General features: G+C 52.3%; 1 protein-coding gene across 8 annotated transcripts in view; it reads left to right on the forward strand.

Annotated features, from left to right (window-relative positions):
• ARAP1 (ArfGAP with RhoGAP domain, ankyrin repeat and PH domain 1) overlaps positions 1–23,849 on the forward strand; it is a 279,811-nt gene that overhangs the window by 223,523 nt on the left and 32,439 nt on the right. For 6 of the 8 annotated variants that reach the window (XM_040339771.1, XM_040339774.1, XM_040339773.1 and 3 more), the window contains 6 exons: positions 3,399–3,479; positions 3,571–3,636; positions 7,072–7,189; positions 9,431–9,547; positions 11,267–11,403; positions 17,843–17,878. In XM_040339771.1, the coding sequence (XP_040195705.1) occupies positions 3,399–3,479; positions 3,571–3,636; positions 7,072–7,189; positions 9,431–9,547; positions 11,267–11,403; positions 17,843–17,878 (555 nt within the window). The remainder of the gene's footprint in view (positions 1–3,398; positions 3,480–3,570; positions 3,637–7,071; positions 7,190–9,430; positions 9,548–11,266; positions 11,404–17,842; positions 17,879–23,849) is intronic. The other 2 variants (XM_040339775.1, XM_040339776.1) reach the window with 1 other exon arrangement.

A 23,849-nucleotide genomic window follows, 5' to 3' on the forward strand; every position in this document is an offset into this window, starting at 1 on the left:
TGAAGACTGCAGACAGGGGGAGACTGGTGCAGACTGCAGACGGGTGAAGACTGGTGCAGACTGCAGACGGGTGAAGACTGCAGACAGGTGAGGACTGGTGCAGACTGCAGACAGGTGAAGACTGGTGCAGACTGCAGACGGGTGAAGACTGGTGCAGACTGCAGACGGGTGAAGACTGCAGACAGGTGAGGACTGGTGCAGACTGCAGACGGGTGAAGACTGGTGCAGACTGCAGACAGGAGGAGACTGGTGCAGACTGCAGACAGGTGAAGACTGGTGTAGACTGTAGACAGGTGATGACTGGTGCAGACTGCAGACGGGTGAAGACTGCAGACGGGTGAAGACTGGTGCAGACTGCAGACGGGTGAAGACTGGTGCAGACTGCAGACGGGTGAAGACTGCAGACAGGTGAGGACTGGTGCAGACTGCAGACAGGTGAGGACTGGTGCAGACTGCAGACGGGTGAAGACTGGTGCAGACTGCAGACGGGTGAAGACTGGTGCAGACTGCAGACGGGTGAAGACTGCAGACAGGGGGAGACTGGTGCAGACTGCAGACGGGTGAAGACTGGTGCAGACTGCAGACGGGTGCAGACTGCAGACAGGTGAGGACTGGTGAAGACTGCAGACAGGGGGAGACTGGTGCAGACTGCAGACGGGTGAAGACTGGTGCAGACTGCAGACGGGTGAAGACTGCAGACAGGTGAGGACTGGTGCAGACTGCAGACAGGTGAGGACTGGTGCAGACTGCAGACGGGTGAAGACTGGTGCAGACTGCAGACGGGTGAAGACTGCAGACAGGTGAGGACTGGTGCAGACTGCAGACGGGTGAAGACTGGTGCAGACTGCAGACAGGAGGAGACTGGTGCAGACTGCAGACAGGTGAAGACTGGTGTAGACTGTAGACAGGTGATGACTGGTGCAGACTGCAGACGGGTGAAGACTGCAGACGGGTGAAGACTGGTGCAGACTGCAGACGGGTGAAGACTGGTGCAGACTGCAGACGGGTGAAGACTGCAGACAGGTGAGGACTGGTGCAGACTGCAGACAGGTGAGGACTGGTGCAGACTGCAGACGGGTGAAGACTGGTGCAGACTGCAGACGGGTGAAGACTGCAGACAGGGGGAGACTGGTGCAGACTGCAGACGGGTGAAGACTGGTGCAGACTGCAGACAGGAGGAGACTGGTGCAGACTGCAGACAGGTGAAGACTGGTGTAGACTGTAGACAGGTGATGACTGGTGCAGACTGCAGACGGGTGAAGACTGCAGACGGGTGAAGACTGGTGCAGACTGCAGACGGGTGAAGACGGGTGCAGACTGCAGACGGGTGAAGACTGCAGACAGGTGAGGACTGGTGCAGACTGCAGACAGGTGAGGACTGGTGCAGACTGCAGACGGGTGAGGACTGGTGCAGACTGCAGACGGGTGAAGACTGGTGCAGACTGCAGACGGGTGAAGACTGCAGACAGGTGAGGACTGGTGCAGACTGCAGACGGGTGAAGACTGGTGCAGACTGCAGACAGGTGAGGACTGGTGCAGACTGCAGACGGGTGAAGACTGGTGCAGACTGCAGACGGGTGAAGACTGGTGCAGACGGGTGCAGACTGCAGACAGGTGAGGACTGGTGCAGACTGCAGACAGGTGAGGACTGGTGCAGACTGCAGACAGGTGAGGACTGGTGCAGACTGCAGACAGGTGAGGACTGGTGAAGACTGCAGACAGGGGGAGACTGGTGTAGACTGCAGACGGGTGAAGACTGGAGCAGACTGCAGACGGGTGAAGACTGGTGCAGACTGCAGACGGGTGAAGACTGGTGCAGACTGCAGACGGGTGAAGACTGGTGCAGACTGCAGACGGGTGAAGACTTGTGCAGACTGCAGACGGGTGAAGACTTGTGCAGACTGCAGACGGGTGAAGACTTGTGCAGACTGCAGACGGGTGAAGACTGGTGCAGACTGCAGACGGGTGAAGACTGTTGCAGACTGCAGACGGGTGAAGACTGTTGCAGACGGGTGAAGACTGTTGCAGACTGCAGACGGGTGAAGACTGTTGCAGACTGCAGACGGGTGAAGACTGGTGCAGACTGCAGACGGGTGAAGACTTGTGCAGACTGCAGACGGGTGAAGACTGGTGCAGACTGCAGACGGGTGAAGACTAGTGCAGACTGCAGACGGGTGAAGACTTGTGCAGACTGCAGACGGGTGAAGACTTGTGCAGACTGCAGACGGGTGAAGACTGGTGCAGACTGGTGCAGACTGCAGACGGGTGAAGACTAGTGCAGACTGCAGACGGGTGAAGACTTGTGCAGACTGTAGACAGGTGATGACTGGTGCAGACTGCAGACGGGTGAAGACTGGTGTAGACTGTAGACGGGTGAAGACTGGAGCAGACTGCAGACGGGTGAAGACTGGAGCAGACTGCAGACGGGTGAAGACTGGTGCAGACTGCAGACGGGTGAAGACTGGTGCAGACTGCAGACGGGTGAAGACTGGTGCAGACTGCAGACGGGTGAAGACTTGTTCATACTGCAGACGGGTGAAGACTTGTGCAGACTGCAGACGGGTGAAGACTTGTGCAGACTGCAGACGGGTGAAGACTGGTGCAGACTGCAGACGGGTGAAGACTGTTGCAGACTGCAGACGGGTGAAGACTTGTGCAGACTGCAGACGGGGGAAGACTGTTGCAGACTGCAGACGGGTGAAGACTAGTGCAGACTGCAGACGGGTGAAGACTTGTGCAGACTGCAGACGGGTGAAGACTTGTGCAGACTGCAGACGGGTGAAGACTTGTGCAGACTGCAGACGGGTGAAGACTGGTGCAGACTGCAGACGGGTGAAGACTGGTGCAGACTGCAGACGGGTGAAGACTGTTGCAGACTGCAGACGGGTGAAGACTAGTGAAGACTGCAGACGGGTGAAGACTAGTGAAGACTGCAGACGGGTGAAGACTAGTGAAGACTGCAGACGGGTGAAGACTAGTGAAGACTGCAGACGGGTGAAGACTGGTGCAGACTGCAGACGGGTGAAGACTGGTGCAGACTGCAGACGGGTGAAGACTGCAGACAGGTGAGGACTGGTGCAGACTGCAGACGGGTGAAGACTGGTGCAGACTGCAGACGGGTGAAGACTGGTGCAGACTGCAGACTGGAGGAGACTGGTGCAGACAGGTGCAGACGCAGACAGGGGGAGACTGGTGCAGACAGGTGCAGACGCAGACAGGCTGCACGAAGATCTTATATATGTAGAGCAGTTCTGTTTCCTGGATAGAATATTATTCCCCGATTGATTGATTTGCTGTCAGGTGTAAATATTTAATTGCTTCCTCCTCAATGTACCACCCCACCCCTCCCCCACCCTGCGCAGTTAGCTGCAGACGGTGTCACTGTGTTGTCTGTGCAGGTGGACCAACGGGAGCTCCAAAAGCAGCTGGACATTGCCTCCACCATCATGAAAGTGCGGAACCCCCAGGCCAAGCCCAGGGTAAGACGGGGCAAGGGTGGCGGGGCTGAGGGGCCCCCTGATTTCCTGGAAATATCAATCCTCATTATCAATCTTCTCTGACTCCTCGCAGGGAACCGACTTCATCTGTTCTGTCTACCTGAGGGAGGTGAAGCCTGAGTGTGAGCAGAACGTCCACGTGAGTACCTGTCTATCGCCTGTCCCTGTGTGTATGTAAACGTCTGTCGATACTACTCAGGGTTTATGTCTATGGAAGGGTCCCTGGCTTGGTACACAAGGCTGCTCTGCAAGTGTCACCTCCGCTGGTTGGGTCCCTGACTTGGCACACAAAGCTGCTCTGCAAGTGTCACCTCCGCTGGTTGGGTCCCTGACTTGGCACACAAAGCTGCTCTGCAAGTGTCACCTCCGCTGGTTGGGTCCCTGACTTGGCACACAAGGCTGCTCTGCAAGCGTCACCTCCGCTGGTTGGGTCCCTGGCTTGGCACACAAGGCTGCTCTGCAAGTGTCACCTTCGCTGGTTGGGTCCCTAGCTTGGCACACAAGGCTGCTCTGCAAGTGTCACCTCCACTGGTTGGGTCCCTGGCTTGGCACACAAAGCTGCTCTGCAAGCGTCACCTCTGCTGCTTGGGTCCCTGGCTTGGCACACAAGGCTGCTCTGCAAGCGTCACCTCCGCTGGTTGGGTCCCTGGCTTGGCACACAAAGCTGCTCTGCAAGCGTCACCTCTGCTGCTTGGGTCCCTGACTTGGCACACAAGGCTGCTCTGCAAGCGTCACCTCCGCTTTTTGGGTCCCTGGCTTGGCACACAAGGCTGCTCTGCAAGCGTCACCTCCGCTGGTTGGGTCCCTGGCTTGGCACACAAGGCTGCTCTGCAAGCGTCACCTCCGCTGGTTGGGTCCCTGGCTTGGCACACAAGGCTGCTCTGCAAGCGTCACCTCCGCTGGTTGGGTCCCTGGCTTGGCACACAAGGCTGCTCTGCAAGCGTCACCTCCGCTGGTTGGGTCCCTGGCTTGGTACACAAGGCTGCTCTGCAAGCGTCACCTCCACTGGTTGGGTCCCTGGCTTGGCACACAAGGCTGCTCTGCAAGCGTCACCTCCGCTGGTTGGGTCCCTGGCTTGGCACACAAGGCTGCGTCACCTCCGCTGGTTGGGTCCCTGGCTTGGCACACAAGGCTGCGTCACCTCCGCTGGTTGGGTCCCTGGCTTGGCACACAAGGCTTCTCTGCAAGCGTCACCTCCGCTGGTTGGGTCCCTGGCTTGGCACACAAGGCTGCTCTGCAAGCGTCACCTCCGCTGGTTGGGTCCCTGGCTTGGCACACAAGGCTGCTCTGCAAGTGTCACCTCCACTGGTTGGGTCCCTGGCTTGGCACACAAGGCTGCTCTGCAAGTGTCACCTCCACTGGTTGGGTCCCTGGCTTGGCACACAAGGCTGCTCTGCAAGTGTCACCTCCGCTGGTTGGGTCCCTGGCTTGGCACACAAGGCTGCTCTGCAAGTGTCACCTCCGCTTGTTGGGTCCCTGGCTTGGCACACAAGGCTGCTCTGCAATTGTCACCTCCGCTGGTTGGGTCCCTGGCTTGGCACACAAGGCTGCTCTGCAAGTGTCACCTCCGCTGGTTGGGTCCCTGGCTTGGCACACAAGGCTGCTCTGCAAGTGTCACCTCCGCTGGTTGGGTCCCTGGCTTGGCACACAAGGCTGCTCTGCAAGTGTCACCTCCGCTGGTTGGGTCCCTGGCTTGGCACACAAGGCTGCTCTGCAAGCGTCACCTCTGCTGGTTGGGTCCCTGGCTTGGCACACAAGGCTGCTTTGCAAGTGTCACCTCCGCTGGTTGGGTCCCTGGCTTGGTACCTACTGAAGTTTCCCAATTCTTCACCACCCCCGGTTGGTGAGAATACTGCTCCGGTACATGCTTCATCTACTCACGGTGGTCCCCGGTAACAAGGTGAATGGTCCCTTAATGGTGACAGCTTCCCCTCTACCTCCGGGAAGTAGGTGAGTAGGCATCTGATGTAGAGGTTTCCTCTCTCTCTCTGTATGCCAGAATAGGTGGGATCTGTGAGAGCAGCTTCCCTGCACAGCTCTGCTTGAGGAGACCATATCTATAATATTCATTACTGCCTGATACTGTGTCCACTTACCCTCCCCCTATACTGTACCCCAGCCCTTAAAATTTACACTTGCCTGCTCGCATTTTGCGAGTAAATTTTGAGGGCTGGCGAGTGTGGGCTGCCTGGGAGCATAGGGGGCGAGCAAGGAGAGGAGAGGAGAGTCACCGCTGCTGTCGCCGCCGCCTGGTTGTTCAAAGCGCGGGGAACATAACAGCTTTCAATTCAATAGCTGTGTTCCCTGCCGCGCGCCGTCATATACAGCCCCTCCACCTTGTCCGGGCACTTTGATAGACAGATCACCCATCCCAGGATTGGACGGGTGATCTGTCTATCAAAGTTTCCCGGACAAGGAGGAAGGGTCTGTATATGACGGCTCGTGGCGGGGAACACAGCTATTGAATTGAAGGCTGTTATGTTCCCTGTGCTTTGAACAACCAGGCGGCGACGGCTTCCCTCTCTTACCCAGCACAGGTAGGCTGCAATATGGGGACTCTGGCTCCACTGGGGACATTTTGCTGCAATGGGGACATTTTGCTGCATTTTGTTGCATTGGGGACTCTGGCTGCAATATGAGGACTCTGGCTGCAATGGGGACATTTTGCTGCATTGGGGACTCTGGCTGCAATATGGGGACTCTGGCTGCAATATGGGGACTCTGGCTGCAATATGGGGACATGTTGCTGCATTTTGCTGCATTGGGGACTCTGGCTGCAATATGGGGACTCTGGCTCCACTGGGGACATTTTGCTGCAATTGGGACATTTTGCTGCATTGGGGACTCTGGCTGCAATATGGGGACTCTGGCTCCACTGGGGACATTTTGCTGCAATTGGGACATGTTGCTGCATTTTGCTGCATTGGGGACTCTGGCTGCAATATGGGGACTCTGGCTGCAATATGGGGACTCTGGCTTCAATGGGGACATGTTGCTGCATTTTGCTGCATTGGGGACTCTGGCTGCAATATGGGGACTCTGGCTCCACTGGGGACATTTTGCTGCAATTGGGACATTTTGCTGCATTTTGCTGCATTGGGGACTCTGGCTGCAATATGGGGACTCTGGCTGCAATATGGGGACTCTGGCTGCAATATGGGGACTCTGGCTGCAATGGGGACATTTTGCTGCATTTGGGACTCTGGCTGCAATATGGGGACTCTGGCTCCACTGGGGACATTTTGCTGCAATGGGGACATTTTGCTGCATTTTGCTGCATTGGGGACTCTGGCTGCAATATGAGGACTCTGGCTGCAATGGGGACATTTTGCTGCACTGGGGACACGTGCTGCATTGGTAGACATGGGCAGGCTGCATTTTTGGGCACGGATAAAGTTGTTAATATTTATTTTTATAACTTAATTCTGCATAAAACATTTAAGTGTCATTTCATGAGATAATTTATGAGGGCGTGTCTAGGGGCGGGGTCAGGGGCGGGACATGGTAGGGGTTGGGCCGAACTGGTTGGTGCATATATCGGGTATCGCATCATATTTTCCCGCCTTTTTTCCAGATCGCGGTCACCATGACGGCACAGGAGCTGGTGGAGACGCTGCTGGAGAGGCGGAACATCTCGCCGAAGGCCGGAGAATATTGGAGCTGCGTGGAGGTCGACACAACGGAGGAGATAGGTAAGCGGGTGGCGGCTTCTGCCCCCCCCCCCATATATACTTGTTACAGATACAGATGTTTCTTATCAACAAGGAAACAAGATATCTTATTACAAGAGTTGGTGAACTGTTCTTCAGTCGGTCTGGGGGTTATTATTATGGTCAATGCTGGGGGTTATTATTATAGTCAGTGGGCTGGATTCAAGAAGCAATTGCGCCTGTGTAACCATTACTTGCCCCGGCGTAACGAATGCTCCTGATTCAGGAACCTCGTTACGCCGACTGCAGCCTAAGATATGCGCGGCATAAGGCTCTTATGCCCGCATATCTTAGGCTGCATTCTTGCGATGGCCGCTAGGTGGCGGTCCCGTTGTGCTCAGCGTATAGTATGCAAATTGCATACTAACGCCGATTCACAACGTTGCGCGAGCCCTGTGTACGCAGTTTACGTAGTTTCCGTACGGCGTCTTTCGCGTAAGGCTGCCCCTGCTATTAGCAGGGGCAGCCAATGTTACGTATACCCGTCGTTCCCGTGTTGCGAAATTAGAATTTTACGTAGTTTGCGTAAGTGATTCGTGAATGGCGCTGGACGCCATTCACGTTCACTTTGAAGCAAATGACATCCTTGCGACGTCATTTGCCGCAATGCACGTCGGGAAAGTTTCCCGGCGGAGCATGCGCTCTACGATCGCCGCGGGAACGCGCCTAATTTAAATGATTCCCGCCCCCTACGGGATCATTTAAATTGCGCGCGCTTACGCCGGGCAATTTTAAAGAGCGCACACGCAATTTACGAAGCTACTGCTCCGTGAATCGCGGGAAGCGCAGTAAATTTGCAGGGGCGCAGGGCAAAAACGTTGCCCTGCGCCTCCGCAAAAAAAGCGCAAAGGTACCTGAATCCAGCCCACTGGCACTAATGCTGAGGAATATTTTTGTGGTCGCTGGCATCAATGCTGGGGGTTATGTTAATGGTCACTGGTAGCAGTGCTAGGGGTTATTATTGTGGTCACTTGTACCAGTGCTGAGGAATATTATTGAGGTCACTGGCTCCAATGCTGGGGGTTATTATTATGGTCACTGGCACTAATGCTGGGGGTTATTATTGTAGTAGCTGGCACCAATGCTGGGGGTTATGTTAATGGTTACTGGTACCAGTGCTGGGGGTTATTATTGTGGTCATTGGCATCAATGCGGGGGGTTATGTTAATGGTCACTGGTAGCAGTGCTGGGGGTTATTATTGTGGTCGCTGGTATCAATGCTGGAGGTTATGTTAATGGTCACTGGCACCAATGCTGGGGGTTATTATTGAGGTCACTGGCACCAATGCTGGGGGTTATTATTGAGGTCACTGGCACCAATGCTGATTGGCTCAATGTTCTCTTGGCAGCTCTATACACCCTGCAAGTCGAAAGATCTAAAATGTTCCAATGGCTGACAGGTTCACTTTATCACGCCTTAGACATGAAGGGCTAGATTCACATAGGTTACGCGGATCTAAAGATCCGCGTAACCTATGCGATTTAAGATCCGCCGCGGCAAGTTTTTGAGGCAAGTGGGTAATTCACAAAACACTTACCTCAAAACTAGCGGCGGCGTATAGTAAATCCCCCGGCGGAATTCAAATTCCGCCGCTAGGGGGAGTGTACTATTCAAATCAGGCGCGTTCCCGCGCCGATTGAATAGCGCATGCGCCGTCCGAAAATTTTCCCAGCGTGCATTGCTCCAAATGACGTCGCAAGGACGTCATTGGTTTCAACGTTTACGTAAATTACGTCCATCCGAATTTGCGAATGACTTACGCAAACGACGTATAAAATTAAAAATTTTGTCGCGGGAACGACGGCCATACTTAACATTGGCTGCGCCTCATAGACCTAGGGGTAACTATATGCCGGAAAAAGCCGAACGCAAACGACGTAAAAAAAAAAGCGCCGGGCGGTCGTTCGTTTCAGAATTGGCGTAAATGCTCATTAGCATATTCGATGCGTAAAAGACACGGAAGCGCCACCTAGCGGCCGGCCTGGAATTGCATCCTAAGATCCGACGGTGTAAGTCACTTACACCTGGCGGATCTTAGGCATATCTATGCGTAACTGATTCTATAAATCAGTCACATAGATACGACCGACGGAACTCAGAGATACGACGGCGTATCTCTATGTGAATCTGGCCCGAAGACCTCATTGGAATCCCGAGCATTGTTCTGGTTTAAACTTCTTTGCAATGACTTCATTGTTTCCCACCCTCCCTTCTCTCTGCAGAGCGCCCCCTACACTTCTCCGAGAAAGTGCTGCCAATCTTCCACACCAGTGCCAACGGCAGCACCCACCTGGTGGTAAAAGAGGACCCCAACATGGACACCATGCTGTTTTACCTTAGTAAGTGGCCTGAACTACATTAATTATGCATCGGGGGGGGGGGGGGATGGTGATGCAGTCACTGTCACCAATGCTGGGGGTTATTATTGTTGTCACTGGCACCAATGCTGGGGGTTATTATTGTGGTCACTGGTACCAATGCTGGTAGTTATCATTGCAGCTGCTTATACCAATGCTGGGGGTTATGATTGCAGTCAATGGCACCAATGCTGGGGGTTATTATTGTAGTCACTGGCACCAATGCTGGGGGGTTATTATTGTGGTACTGGCACCAATGCTGGGGGTTATGATTGCAGTCAATGGCACCAATGCTGGGGGTTTTTGTTGTTGTCACTGGTACCAATGCTGGGGGTTATTTTTGTAGTCACTGGCCCCAATGCTGGTAGTTATCATTGCAGCTGCTTATACCAATGCTGGGGGTTATTATTGTGGTACTGGCACCAATGCTGGGGGTTATGATTGCAGTCAATGGCACCAATGCTGGGGGTTATTATTGTAGTCACTGGCACCAATGCTGGGGGGTTATTATTGTGGTACTGGCACCAATGCTGGGGGTTATGATTGCAGTCAATGGCACCAATGCTGGGGGTTATTATTGTAGTCACTGGCACCAATGCTGGGGGGTTATTATTGTGGTCACTGGCACCAATGCTGGGGGTTATTATTGTAGTCACTGGCCCCAATGCTGGTAGTTATCATTGCAGCTGCTTATACCAATGCTGGGGGTTATTATTGTGGTACTGGCTCCAATTCTGGGGGTTATTATTGTGGTACTGGCTCCAATGCTGGGGGTTATTATTGTGGTACTGGCTCCAATGCTGGGGGTTATTATTGTGGTCACTGGCACCAATGCTGGGGGTTATTATTGTAGTCACTGGCACCAATGCTGGGGGTTATTTTTGTAGTCACTGGCCCCAATGCTGGTAGTTATCATTGCAGCTGCTTATACCAATGCTGGGGGTTATTATTGTGGTACTGGCTCCAATGCTGGGGGTTATTATTGTGGTACTGGCTCCAATGCTGGGGGTTATTATTGTGATCACTGGCTCGAATGCTGGGGGTTATTATTGTGCTACTGGCTCCAATGCTGGGGGTTATTATTGTAGTCACTGGCACCAGTGCTGGGGGTTATTATTGTGGTACTGGCACCAATGCTGGGGGTTATTATTGTGGTACTGGCTCCAATGCTGGGGGTTATTATTGTGGTACTGGCTCCAATGCTGGGGGTTATTATTGTGGTACTGGCTCCAATGCTGGGGGTTATTATTGTAGTCACTGGCACCAATGCTGGGGGTTATTTTTGAATGGGCTGCCTATCTCAACACAATGTACCTCAACCTGCTGCTACTGTGTGGCCCTCTGGAATTCGCAGGGGCTGCACTTGAGGGCCCCCCTGGCTTGCCTGAACAATCCTTCCAATATGTATCCAATCGGTCCTTTGGGCTACAGAGTTGTCAGTGAACCCGAAGCTGCACACACGCTACAACTTGATTGTACAATCTTCTTTAGATCTCCCAGCAGCTACTGTACATACTGTGAGAGGCCAGACCTGGAAACGGAAGGAAGTTCTACAATCAGATTGCGAGTTGTGTGGCCAACTTTAAGAGATTGTACAATCGGATTGTGAAGCGTGTGGCCGGCTCAAGACTTGTAGTCAATGGGATTTACCGAGCCCGGCAGTCATTGGCATTCCTCGCCTTCTCTCTTTTGTCGTTTTAGAAAACCGGGTGGGAGACTCCAAGACCGGGATGATGAGGTTCCGGGAAGACAAGAGCCTGCTGGACTTCACCGCCAAATTCCACGAGCGCTACTTCATGCTGAGCAGCGCCACGCTGCGCATGTACCGGGAGATCCGGGTAGGTGCCGCCGGTATTGCAGCGAATGAGGGATGATTTCGGAAATCGAAGTGTTAATTTTTGTCAATTAACAAAATAGAAAGTAAATGAAAAGAGAGATCCCATCAATATTTGGGGCGACCGCCCTTTGCCTTCAGTTCTTCTAGGGAGACTTGCACAGAGTTGGTGAAGGAACTGGGCAGGTAGGTTGTTCTATGGACATCTTGGAGAACTAACCTCAGATCCTCAGTGGACGTCGGCTGCCTCCGATCCTTCCGTCTCTTCGTGTCATCCCAGACAGTGAGATCAGGGCTCTGTGGGGGCCAAACCATCCCTGCTAGGACTCCTTGTTCTTCTTTACACTGGCCCAGATTCAGGTACATTTGCGCTATATTTGCGGAGGCGCAGGGCAACGATTTTGCCCTGCGCCCCCGCAAATATTTTGCGCTGCCCTCGATTCACGGAGCAGTAGCCCCGTGAATTGCGGGGGCGCGCCGGAAAAATTGCCCGGCGCAAGCGCGCGCAATGTAAATGATCCCGTAGGGGGCGTGGATCATTTAAATTAGGCGCGTTCCCGCGCCGAACGTAGTGCGCATGCTCCGTCAGGAAACTTTCCCGACGTGCATTGCGGTAAATGACGTCGCAAGGACGTCATTTGCTTCAACGTGAATGTAAATGGCGTCCAGTGCCATTCACGATTCACGTACGCAAACGACGTAATTTTCAAAAATCGCGACGCGGGAACGACGGGTATACTTAGCATTGGCTGCCCCTGCTAATAGCATGAGCAGCCTTACGCAGAAACCGACGAACGCAAACGACGTAAAATGCGAACGCCGGGCGCGCGTACGGTTGTGAATCGGCGTTGGTATGCAATTTGCATACTGTACGCTGACCACTACGGGAACGCCACCTAGCGACCAGCGTAAGAATGCAGCCTAAGATATGCGGGCATAAGAGCCTTATGCCAGTCATATCTTAGGCTGCAGTCGGCGTATCGAGCTTTCTGAATACAGAAAAGTCGATACGCCGGCGCAAATTAGCAATTGCGCTGCGTAACTATGGATACGCAGGCGTAATTGCTTCCTGAATCTACCCCACTGAAGATAAAGTTCTTAACGATGTTGGCTGTATGTTTGGGGGGGGGGTGGGGGTTGTCCTCCTGCAGAATAAATTTAGGGCCAATCACACGCCTCCCTGATGTCATGATGGAGAAGTACCCGCCTGTATTTCTCAGCATTGAGGTCCCCACTGATCCTGACCAAAATCTCCAACTCCATTTAAAGTAATGCAGCCCTGGACCTGCAGGGAACCTCCACCATCAGTGGCGGCCGGTGCTCCAAATTTTGGGGGGGCGCAAACAATCTAAAAATACCGAAAAAAAAACACATCAAACGCAGCCACTGTGCCCATCAAATTCAGCCACTGTGCCCATCAAATGCAGCCACTGTGCCCGATCAAATGCAGCCACTGTGCCCCATCAAATGCCGCCACTGTGCCCCATCAAATGCCGCCACTGTGCCCGTCAAATGCCACCACTTTGTCCAAACAAATGCAGCCACTGTACTTGATTAAATGCAGCCAATGTGCCCTACGAATGCCGCCACTGTGCCATACAAATGCTGCCAATGTGCCTGTCAAATCCTGCCACTGTGCCCGTCAAATGCAGCCACTGTGCCCATCAAATGCAGCCACTTGTGCCCCATCAAATACAGCCACTTGTGCCCCATCATATGCAGCCACTTGTGTCCCATCAAATGCAGCCACTTGTGCCCATCAAATGCAGCCACTTGTGCCCATCAAATGCAGCCACTTGTGCCCATCAAATGCAGCCACTTGTGCCCATCAAATGCAGCCACTGTGCCCATCAAATGCAGCCACTGTGCCAGATCAAATGCCGCCACTGTGCCCATCAAATGCTGCCACTTTGTCCAAACAAATGCAGCCACTGTACTTGATCAAATGCAGCCAATGTGCCCTACAAATTTGCATGTCAAATCCTGCCACTGTGCCCATCAAATGAAGCCACTGTGCCCATTAAATGCAGCCACTGTGCCCATCATAAACAGCCACTTGTGCCCCATCATATGCAGCCACTTGTGCCCATCAAATGCAGCCACTTGTGCCCCATCATAGGCAGCCACTTGTGCCCCATCAAATGCAGCCACTTGTGCCCCATCAAATGCAGCCACTTGTGCCCATCAAATGCAGCCACTTGTGCCCATTAAATGCCACCACTGTGCCCATCATAGGCAGCCACTTGTGCCCCATCATAGGCAGCCACTTGTGCCCCATCAAATGCAGCCACTGTGCCCCATCAAATGCCGCCACTGTGCCCCATAAAATGCTGCCACTGTGCCCCATCAAATGCCACCACTTTGTCCAAACAAATGCAGCCACTGTACTTGATTAAATGCAGCCAGTGTGCCCTACAAATGCCGCCACTGTGCCCTACAAATGCCGCCACTGTGCCCTACAAATGCCGCCAATGTGCCTGTTAAATCCTGCCACTGTGCCCGTCAAATGCCACCACTTGTGCCCATTAAATGCCACCACTTGTGCCCATTAAATGCAGCCACTTGTGCCCCATCAAATGCAGCCACTTGTGTCCCATCAAATGCAGCCACTTGTGCCCCATCATATGCAGCCACTTGTGTCCCATCAAATGCAGCTACTTGTGCCCATTTAATGCCACCACTGTGCCCATCATAGGCAGCCACTTGTACCCCATTAAATGCAGCCACTGTGCCCCATCAAATGCAGCCAATGTGACCCCCTCCCCGCCCGCTCGCTGACTGCCCGGCACTTACCCCATCTTAGTGGGGGATCAGGCAGCGGGTGACAGCGGAGAGCTGTGGGATGGTGGGATGAGCAGCGGGTCAGGCGGCGGCTCCTGTGTCCTCCATTTATTTCTTCTTCCTTCTGCTAGGTGTCCAGTTGGAGCGCCTGTGCCTTCAGCCAATTAGGTGACGGTGTATTAGACCCACGCCTTCTGATTGGCTGAGAGGCGTTCAGTGTTAGAAAAGCGAATATTCATTTGCTTTTCTAACACACCTGGGCGGACGTCTAAATAGGGGGTGGCTACAGCGACCATGGATAGATGCATGAATCTATCCATTCTACACAGAGGGGGTGGCGTGACAGAGGGGGCTGCGCCCGGGCGCCCCTAATGGACGCATTGCCACTGTCCACCATGCTTCACAGTTGGCTGCAGACACTCATTATTGTATCGCTCTTCACCCCCCCCCCCAACAAGCTGCCTCCTGCTACAGCCAAATATTTTTAACATTTCACTCGTCAGTCCAGAGCTCCTGCTGCCATTTTTCTGCACCCCAGTTTCTATGTTTTCCTGCATTGTCAAGTCGCATCGCCTTGTATCCACATACTATGCATGTAAACATAGGAGCGGGGTTGCAGAAGAATGGCAGCGGTTGCTCTGGACTGGTCAAAATATTTGGCTGTAACAGGAGGCAGTTTGTTGGGGGAAGAGCGGTACAATAATAAGTGTATGCAAACAACTGTGAAGCATGGAGGAGGTTCCTTGCAAGTTTGCGGCTGCATTTCTTCAAATGGAGTTGCAGATTTGGTCGGGATCGATGATGTGCCTCAATGCTGAGAAATACAGGCAGATACTTCTCCATCCTGCCATACCATCGGGGAGGCGTGTGATTGGCCCCAAAGTTATTCTGCAGCAGGACAACCCCCCCAAACATGCAGCCAATGCCAAGAACTATCTTCAGTGTAAAGAATAACAAGGAACCCTGGAAGTGATGGTTTGGCCCCCACAGAGCCTTGATCTCGCCATCATGGAGTCTGTCTGGGATGACACGAAGAGAGAGAAGGATCTGAGGCAGCCGACATCCACAGAAGACCTGAGGTTAGTTCTCCAAGATGTCCATAGAACAACCTACCTGCCGAGTTCCTTCACCAACTCTGTGGAAGTCTCCTGTACCTAGAAGAACTGATGCTGGTTTGAAGGCAAAGGGCGGTCACCCCAAATATTGATTGGATTTGGATTTCTCTTCTCTTGATTTACTTTCTATTTTCTTAATTAAAACCGAGCGCAGCCGCCGGCCTACTTTTCTGGATTCCCTCCATGCCGCAGTTGTGCCGCGCTTCCCTTAGAGTGCAGCGATAGACAGCGCTTGTGAACCTTCCGCCAAGGTCTAAATATTTAGTTGTGCTTAAAGGGAGGCTGTGAGAACGGTTCTTACCTGGCGCAGAGACCACCGCCTGAACCCCTGAAGGCAGCGCTGCAGCACCACCGCCTGAACCCCTGTAGGCAGCGCTGCAGCACCACCGCCTGAACCCCTGAAGGCAGCGCTGCAGCACCACCGCCTGAACCCCTGAAGGCAGCGCTGCAGCACCACCGCCTGATCCCCTGAAGGCAGCGCTGCAGCCCCACCGCCTGAACCCCTGAAGGCAGCGCTGCAGCACCACCGCCTGAACCCCTGTAGGCAGCGCTGCAGCACCACCGCCTGAACCCCTGAAGGCAGCGCTGCAGCACCACCGCCTGAACCCCTGAAGGCAGCGCTGCAGCACCACCGCCTGATCCCCTGAAGGCAGCGCTGCAGCCCCACCGCCCGAACCCCTGAAGGCAGCGCTGCAGCACCACCGCCTGGACCCCTGTAGGCAGCGCTGCAGCACCGCCGCCAGAACCCCTGTAGGCAGCGCTGCAGCCCCACCGCCTGAACCCCTGAAGGCAGCGCTGCAGCACCACCGCCTGAACCCCTGAAGGCAGCGCTGCAGCACCACCGCCTGAACCCCTGAAGGCAGCGCTGCAGCACCACCGCCTGATCCCCTGAAGGCAGCGCTGCAGCCCCACCGCCTGAACCCCTGAAGGCAGCGCTGCAGCACCACCGCCTGAACCCCTGTAGGCAGCGCTGCAGCACCGCCGCCAGAACCCCTGTAGGCAGCGCTGCAGCCCCACCGCCTGAACCCCTGAAGGCAGCGCTGCAGCACCACCGCCTGAACCCCTGAAGGCAGCGCTGCAGCCCCACTGCCTGAACCCCTGAAGGCAGCGCTGCAGCCCCACCGCCTGAACCCCTGAAGGCAGCGCTGCAGCACCACCGCCTGAACCCCTGAAGGCAGCGCTGCAGCACCACCGCTAGAACCCCTGAATGCAGCGCTACTTCACCACCGCCAGAACCCCTGAAGGCAGCGCTACTTCACCACCGCCTTGACCCCTGAAGGCAGCGTAACTTCACCACTGCCAGAACCCCTGAGGGCAGCACTACTTCACTACCGTCTGAACCCCTGAAGGCAGCGCTGCAGCACCACCGCCAGAACCCCTGAAGGCAGCGCAGCAGCACCACCGCCAGAACCCCTGAAGGTAGGGCTGCAGCACCACCGCCTGAACCCCTGAAGGCAGCGCTGCAGCCCCACCGCCTGAACCCCTGAAGGTAGGGCTGCAGCACCATCGCCAGAACCCCTGAAGGTAGAGCTGCAGCACCACCGCCTGAACCCCTGAAGGCAGGGCTGCAGCACCACCACCAGAACCCCTGAAGGCAGCGCTGCAGCTCCACCGCCTGAACTCCTGAAGGCAGCGCTGCAGAACCACGGCCAGAACCCCTGTAGGCAGCGCTGCAGCACCACCGCCTGAACCCCTGAAGGCAGCGCTGCAGCCCCACTGCCTGAACCCCTGAAGGCAGCGCTGCAGCCCCACCGCCTGAACCCCTGAAGGCAGCGCTGCAGCACCACCGCCTGAACCCCTGAAGGCAGCGCTGCAGCACCACCGCTAGAACCCCTGAATGCAGCGCTACTTCACCACCGCCAGAACCCCTGAAGGCAGCGCTACTTCACCACCGCCTTGACCCCTGAAGGCAGCGTAACTTCACCACTGCCAGAACCCCTGAGGGCAGCACTACTTCACTACCGTCTGAACCCCTGAAGGCAGCGCTGCAGCACCACCGCCAGAACCCCTGAAGGCAGCGCAGCAGCACCACCGCCAGAACCCCTGAAGGTAGGGCTGCAGCACCACCGCCTGAACCCCTGAAGGCAGCGCTGCAGCCCCACCGCCTGAACCCCTGAAGGTAGGGCTGCAGCACCATCGCCAGAACCCCTGAAGGTAGAGCTGCAGCACCACCGCCTGAACCCCTGAAGGCAGGGCTGCAGCACCACCACCAGAACCCCTGAAGGCAGCGCTGCAGCTCCACCGCCTGAACTCCTGAAGGCAGCGCTGCAGAACCACGGCCAGAACCCCTGTAGGCAGCGCTGCAGCAGCACCGCCTGAACCCCTGAAGGCAGTGCTGCACCACCAGAACCCCTGTAGGCAGCGCTGCAGCACTGACGCCAGAACCCCTGAAAGCAGCACTGCAGCACCCCACAACACAGATCAGGAGCTGGGGGGGCGGTGATAGCAGCCTGTGACCTGTAAAAGCCGTGCTGACAGTCTCTGTAAAAATGTTGCTCCTCGCTGGTCCTGTCTTGTCTATTGTAACGCACGTCCTTTGTTGAGCAGAATCCAAGATCGTCGAGCGCCGACATCGCTGTGGAGGTGAGGGGTGTTGGTGTGTGCTTTGATTGTGCTATCCTCCATCTTGGTGCAGGACTTCCTCTCACTTCTGATGATCTGTAGTGGTATGATTAAAGGGTCACTCCACCCCCAAACTGATATATTTTAGTGTTTCGAGGACGCTGGAGAGTTAAACATTCTGACCGTCTCTACTATGTTTCTTGGACTCTATGGTGAGATCCCTGTGCTGAGTTCCCGGGTCTGTACACCCGCTGTGCCCATTATGAGGGGTTCCCACCATCCCTGTGCTGAGTTCCCGGGTCTGTACACCCACAATGCCCATTATGAGGGGTTCCCACCATCCCTGTGCTGAGTTTCCCAGGTCTGTACACCCGCTGTGCCCATTATGAGGGGTTCCCATCATCTCTGTGCTGAGTTCCCGGGTCTGTACACCCGCTGTGCCCATTATGAGGGGTCCCCACCATCCCTGTGCTGAGTTCCCGGGTCTGTACACCCGCTGTGCCCATTATGAGGGGTTCCCACCATCCCTGTGCTGAGTTCCCGGGTCTGTACACCTGCTGTGCCCATTATGAGGGGTTCCCACCATCCCTGTGCTGAGTTCCCGGGTCTGTACACCCGCTGTGCCCATTATGAGGGGTTCCCACCATCCCTGTGCTGAATTCCCGGGTCTGTACACCTGCTGTGCCCATTAAGAGGGGTCCCCACCATCCCTGCTGCATTTTATATTTATTTCATATTGTGGAGAATGTAACAGGAGGAGCTAGGACACAAAACGGTAGGTGGGACACCCAGGTAGAGAAGAACAGAGCTGGGAACAACACATAATAGACCTTCTGTATAACTTATCGCTTTGAGGGTGGGGGAGAGATTAGGAACAATACTATAGTTTTGGTTGCATGCCAATGATTTCTTATACGTCCCTCAAGCTGAACATATCCATGAACCTGAGTTCCCAGCTCCACCCCTCGGCCATTACAGGGGGCGGGGTTTGCTGTCCACCCTTCCGTTTTCATTCACAGGATGTTAAAGGGACTGCAGCTGGAGAAATGAGACACCTCCTGGCTCTAATAGTTGGTGGAAGCTGAAATTGTTTTCATGGCTTTTAGTAGTTCAGCTTTGATTTCAACAGAAATATCAGTTTTTGGTGGAGTTACCCTTTTACAGCATGACTCCACATGATATCAATAAGATTATAATCATAAAGACCACCAAATCAGAACAATGATCGCTTCTCCTTCTGCTGCCCTTTACCCCGCTACGCTGAAAAATGTTATTAATTCTATTTTAATCTGGAAAGTTGTGATTTCAGTGATGCGACATCATGGAGGAAATGTAGTTTGGCAAAAGAAATAAAAACAAAATGGATAATGTGGGGATTGGGGCTGTGAGGAAATTTTATTGAAAGGATTGGTGGAGATGGGTTCCTTTATAGAGAGAACGGTTGAGATGGATCTTCTCCATAGAGAGATCGGTGGAGATGGGTCACTCCGTGCAGAGATCAGTGGAAATAGGTTTCCTCCATGGAGAAATGGGTGGAGAAGGGTCCCCTCCACAGAGAGATTGGTGGAGATGGATTTCCCCCATGGAGAGATTGGTGGGAGATGGGTTTTCTCCATGGAGAGATTGGTGGGAGACGGGTTTTCTCCATGGAGAGATTGGTGGAGACTGGTCCTTCCATGGAGAGATCGGTGGAAATATGTTTCCTCCATGGAGAGATGGGTGGAGAAGGGTCTCCTCCACAGTTAGTATTAGGATTTGCATTAGGGTTGGTATTAGGGTTTAGGTTAGCAGTAGAGTTAGTTTTAAGATTTAGGTTTGCAGTAGGGTTAGTATTGTGGTTTGGCTTGCAATAGGGTTAGTATTATGGTTTGCAGTACGGTTAATATTAGGGTTTGGGTTTGCAGTAGGGTTAGTATTAGGGTTTGCAGTAGGGCTAGTATAAGGGTTTGGGTTTGCAGTAGGTTAGTATTAGGGTTTGGGTTTGCAGTAGAATAGTATTAGGGTTTGGGTTTGCAGTAGGGTTAGTATTAGGGTTTGGGTTTGCAGTAGGTTAGTATTAGGGTTTGGGTTTGCAGTATTGTTAGTATTAGGATTTGGGTTTGCAGTATTGTTAGTATTAGGGTTTGGGTTTGCAGTAGGCTTAGTATTAGGGTTTGGGTTTGCAGTAGGTTTAGTATTAGGGATTGGGTTTTCAGTAGGGTTAGTATTAGGGTTTGGGTTTGCAGTATTGTTAGTATTAGGGTTTGGGTTTGCAGTTGGGCTAGTATTAGGGTTTGGGTTTGCAGTTGGTTAGTATTAGGGTTTGGGTGTGCAGTAGGTTAGTATTAGGGTTTGGGTTTGCAGTAGGTTAATATTAGGGTTTGGATTTGCAGTAGGGTTAGTATTAGGGTTTGGGTTTGCAGTAGGTTAGTATTAGGGTTTGGGTTTGCAGTAGGGTTAGTATTAGGGTTTGGGTTTTCAGTAGGGTTAGTATTAGGGTTTGGGTTTGCAGTTGGGCTAGTATTAGGGTTTGGGTTTGCAGTATTGTTAGTATTAGGGTTTGGGTTTGCAGTTGGGCTAGTATTAGGGTTTGGGTTTTCAGTAGGGTTAGTGTTAGGGCTTGCAGTAGGGTTAGTATTAGGGTTTGGGTTTGCAGTAGGTTAGTATTAGGGTTTGAATTGCAGTAGGTTAGTATTAGGGTTTTGGTTTGCAGTAGGTTAGTATTAGGGTTTGGGTTTGCAGTTGGTTAGTATTAGGGTTTGGGCTTGCAGTTGGTTAGTATTAGGGTTTGGGCTTGCAGTTGGTTAGTATTAGGGTTTGGGCTTGCAGTTGGTTAGTATTAGGGTTTGGGTTTGCAGTATTGTTAGTATTAGGGTTTGGGTTTGCAGTAAGTTAGTATTAGGGTTTGGGTTTGCAGTAGGGTTAGTATTAGGGTTTGGGTTTGCAGTAGGTTTAGTATTAGGGTTTGGGTTTGCAGTAGGGTTAGTATTAGGATTTGGGTTTGCAGTAGGGTTAGTATTAGGGTTTGGGTTTGCAGTAGGGTTAGTATTAGGGTTTGGGTTTGTAGTAGGGTTAGTATTAGGGTTTTGGTTTGCAGTAGGGTTAGTATTAGGGTTTGGGTTTGCAGTAGGTTTAGTTTTAGGGTTTGGGCTTACAGTAGGTTAGTATTAGGGTTTGGGTTTGCAGTATGGCTAGTATTAGGGTTTGCAGTATTGTTAGTATTAGGGTTTGGGTTTGCAGTAGGGCTAGTATTAGGGTTTGGGTTTGCAGTAGGGTTAGTATTAGGGTTTGGGTTTGCAGTAGGGTTAGTATTAGGGTTTGGGCTTACAGTAGGTTAGTATTAGGGTTTGGGCTTGCAGCAGGGTTAGTATTAGGGTTTGGGCTTGCAGTAGGGTTAGTATTAGGGTTTGGGTTTGCAGTAGGTTTAGTATTAGGGTTTGGGTTTGCAGTAGGGTTAGTATTAGGGTTTGGGCTTGCAGTAGGTTAGTATTAGGGTTTGGTCTTGCAGTAGGGTTAGTATTAGGGTTTGGGTTTGCAGTAGGGTTAGTATTAGGGTTGGGTTTGCAGTAGGTTAGTATTAGGGTTTGGGTTTTCAGTAGAATAGTATTAGGGTTTTGGCCTGCAGTAGGGTTAGTATTAGGGTTTGGGTTTGCAGTAGGTTAGTATTGGGGTTTGGGTTTTCAGTAGAATAGTATTAGGGTTTTGGCCTGCAGTAGGGTTAGTATTAGGGTTTGGGTTTGCAGTAGGGTTAGTATTAGGGTTTGGGTTTGCAGTAGAATAGTATTAGGGTTTGGGCTTGCAGTAGGGTTAGTATTAGGGTTTAGGTTTGTAGTAGGGTTAGTATTAGGGTTGGGTTTGCAGTAGGGTTAGTATTAGGGTTTGGGTTTGCAGTAGGGTTAGTATTAGGGTTTGGGTTTGTAGTAGGGTTAGTATTAGGGTTTGGGTTTGTAGTAGGGTTAGTATAAGGGTTTGGGTTTGCAGTAGGGTTAGTATTAGGGTTTGGGTTTGTAGTAGGGTTAGTATTAGGGTTTGGGTTTGCAGTAGGGTTAGTATTAGGGTTTGGGTTTGCAGTAGGGTTAGTATTAGGGTTTGGGTTTGCAGTAGGGTTAGTATTAGGGTTTGCAGACAATTTCTTCTGTCTCTCTTTTAGGGACTCCACTGGTGGGTTCTCTGCCGAGGTCCTGGGTCTTTACATTTGCTGTTATAATTTTTTTGGGGGAGGGGGGAGAGAAGTGGTTACACCCCTGCAGAGTGGGTGGTGGAAACCCCCCAAAATGGGTGTGGCTATGGTTGGGATATATAGAACATCATTGGATAACTCCCAGCAGACCTCACCTGTAACTGAAATATCACTTTGGGGGGACTGACCCCCCCTCTACCACCAAAGTGGCTGGAGGAACTCCGTTGGGTTGTTTTGGGGTAGTAGGGTTAGTATTAGGGTTTGGGTTTGCAGTAGGGTTAGTATTAGGGTTTGGGTTTGCAGTAGGTTAGTATTAGGGTTTGAATTGCAGTAGGTTAGTATTAGGGTTTGGGTTTGCAGTATTGTTAGTATTAGGATTTGGGTTTGCAGTATTGTTAGTATTAGGGTTTGGGTTTGCAGTAGGGTTAGTATTAGGGTTTGGGTTTGCAGTAGGTTTAGTATTAGGGTTTGGGTTTTCAGTAGGGTTAGTATTAGGGTTTGGGTTTGCATTTGGGCTAGTATTAGGGTTTGGGTTTTCAGTAGGGTTAGTGTTTGGGTTTGCAGTAGGGTTAGTATTAGGGTTTGGGTTTTCAGTAGGGTTAGTATTAGGGTTTGGGTTTGCAGTTGGGCTAGTATTAGGGTTTGGGTTTGCAGTATTGTTAGTATTAGGGTTTGGGTTTGCAGTTGGGCTAGTATTAGGGTTTGGGTTTTCAGTAGGGTTAGTGTTAGGGCTTGCAGTAGGGTTAGTATTAGGGTTTGGGTTTGCAGTAGGTTAGTATTAGGGTTTGAATTGCAGTAGGTTAGTATTAGGGTTTTGGTTTGCAGTAGGTTAGTATTAGGGTTTGGGTTTGCAGTTGGTTAGTATTAGGGTTTGGGCTTGCAGTTGGTTAGTATTAGGGTTTGGGCTTGCAGTTGGTTAGTATTAGGGTTTGGGCTTGCAGTTGGTTAGTATTAGGGTTTGGGTTTGCAGTAGGGTTAGTATTAGGGTTTGGGTTTGCAGTAGGTTTAGTATTAGGGTTTGGGTTTGCAGTAGGGTTAGTATTAGGATTTGGGTTTGCAGTAGGGTTAGTATTAGGGTTTGGGTTTGCAGTAGGGTTAGTATTAGGGTTTGGGTTTGTAGTAGGGTTAGTATTAGGGTTTTGGTTTGCAGTAGTGTTAGTATTAGGGTTTGGGTTTGCAGTAGGTTTAGTTTTAGGGTTTGGGCTTACAGTAGGTTAGTATTAGGGTTTGGGTTTGCAGTATGGCTAGTATTAGGGTTTGCAGTATTGTTAGTATTAGGGTTTGGGTTTGCAGTAGGGCTAGTATTAGGGTTTGGGTTTGCAGTAGGGTTAGTATTAGGGTTTGGGTTTGCAGTAGGGTTAGTATTAGGGTTTGGGCTTACAGTAGGTTAGTATTAGGGTTTGGGCTTGCAGCAGGGTTAGTATTAGGGTTTGGGCTTGCAGTAGGGTTAGTATTAGGGTTTGGGTTTGCAGTAGGTTTAGTATTAGGGTTTGGGTTTGCAGTAGGGTTAGTATTAGGGTTTGGGCTTGCAGTAGGTTAGTATTAGGGTTTGGTCTTGCAGTAGGGTTAGTATTAGGGTTTGGTCTTGCAGTAGGGTTAGTATTAGGGTTTGGGCTTGCAGTAGGTTAGTATTGGGGTTTGGGTTTTCAGTAGAATAGTATTAGGGTTTTGGCCTGCAGTAGGGTTAGTATTAGGGTTTGGGTTTGCAGTAGGGTTAGTATTAGGGTTTGGGTTTGTAGTAGGGTTAGTATTAGGGTTTGGGTTTGCAGTAGGTTAGTATTAGGGTTGGGTTTGCAGTAGGGTTAGTATTAGGGTTTGGGTTTGTAGTAGGGT

Source organism: Rana temporaria, chromosome 2, assembly GCF_905171775.1.
Source record: "Rana temporaria chromosome 2, aRanTem1.1, whole genome shotgun sequence".
Taxonomy (NCBI): domain Eukaryota; kingdom Metazoa; phylum Chordata; class Amphibia; order Anura; family Ranidae; genus Rana; species Rana temporaria.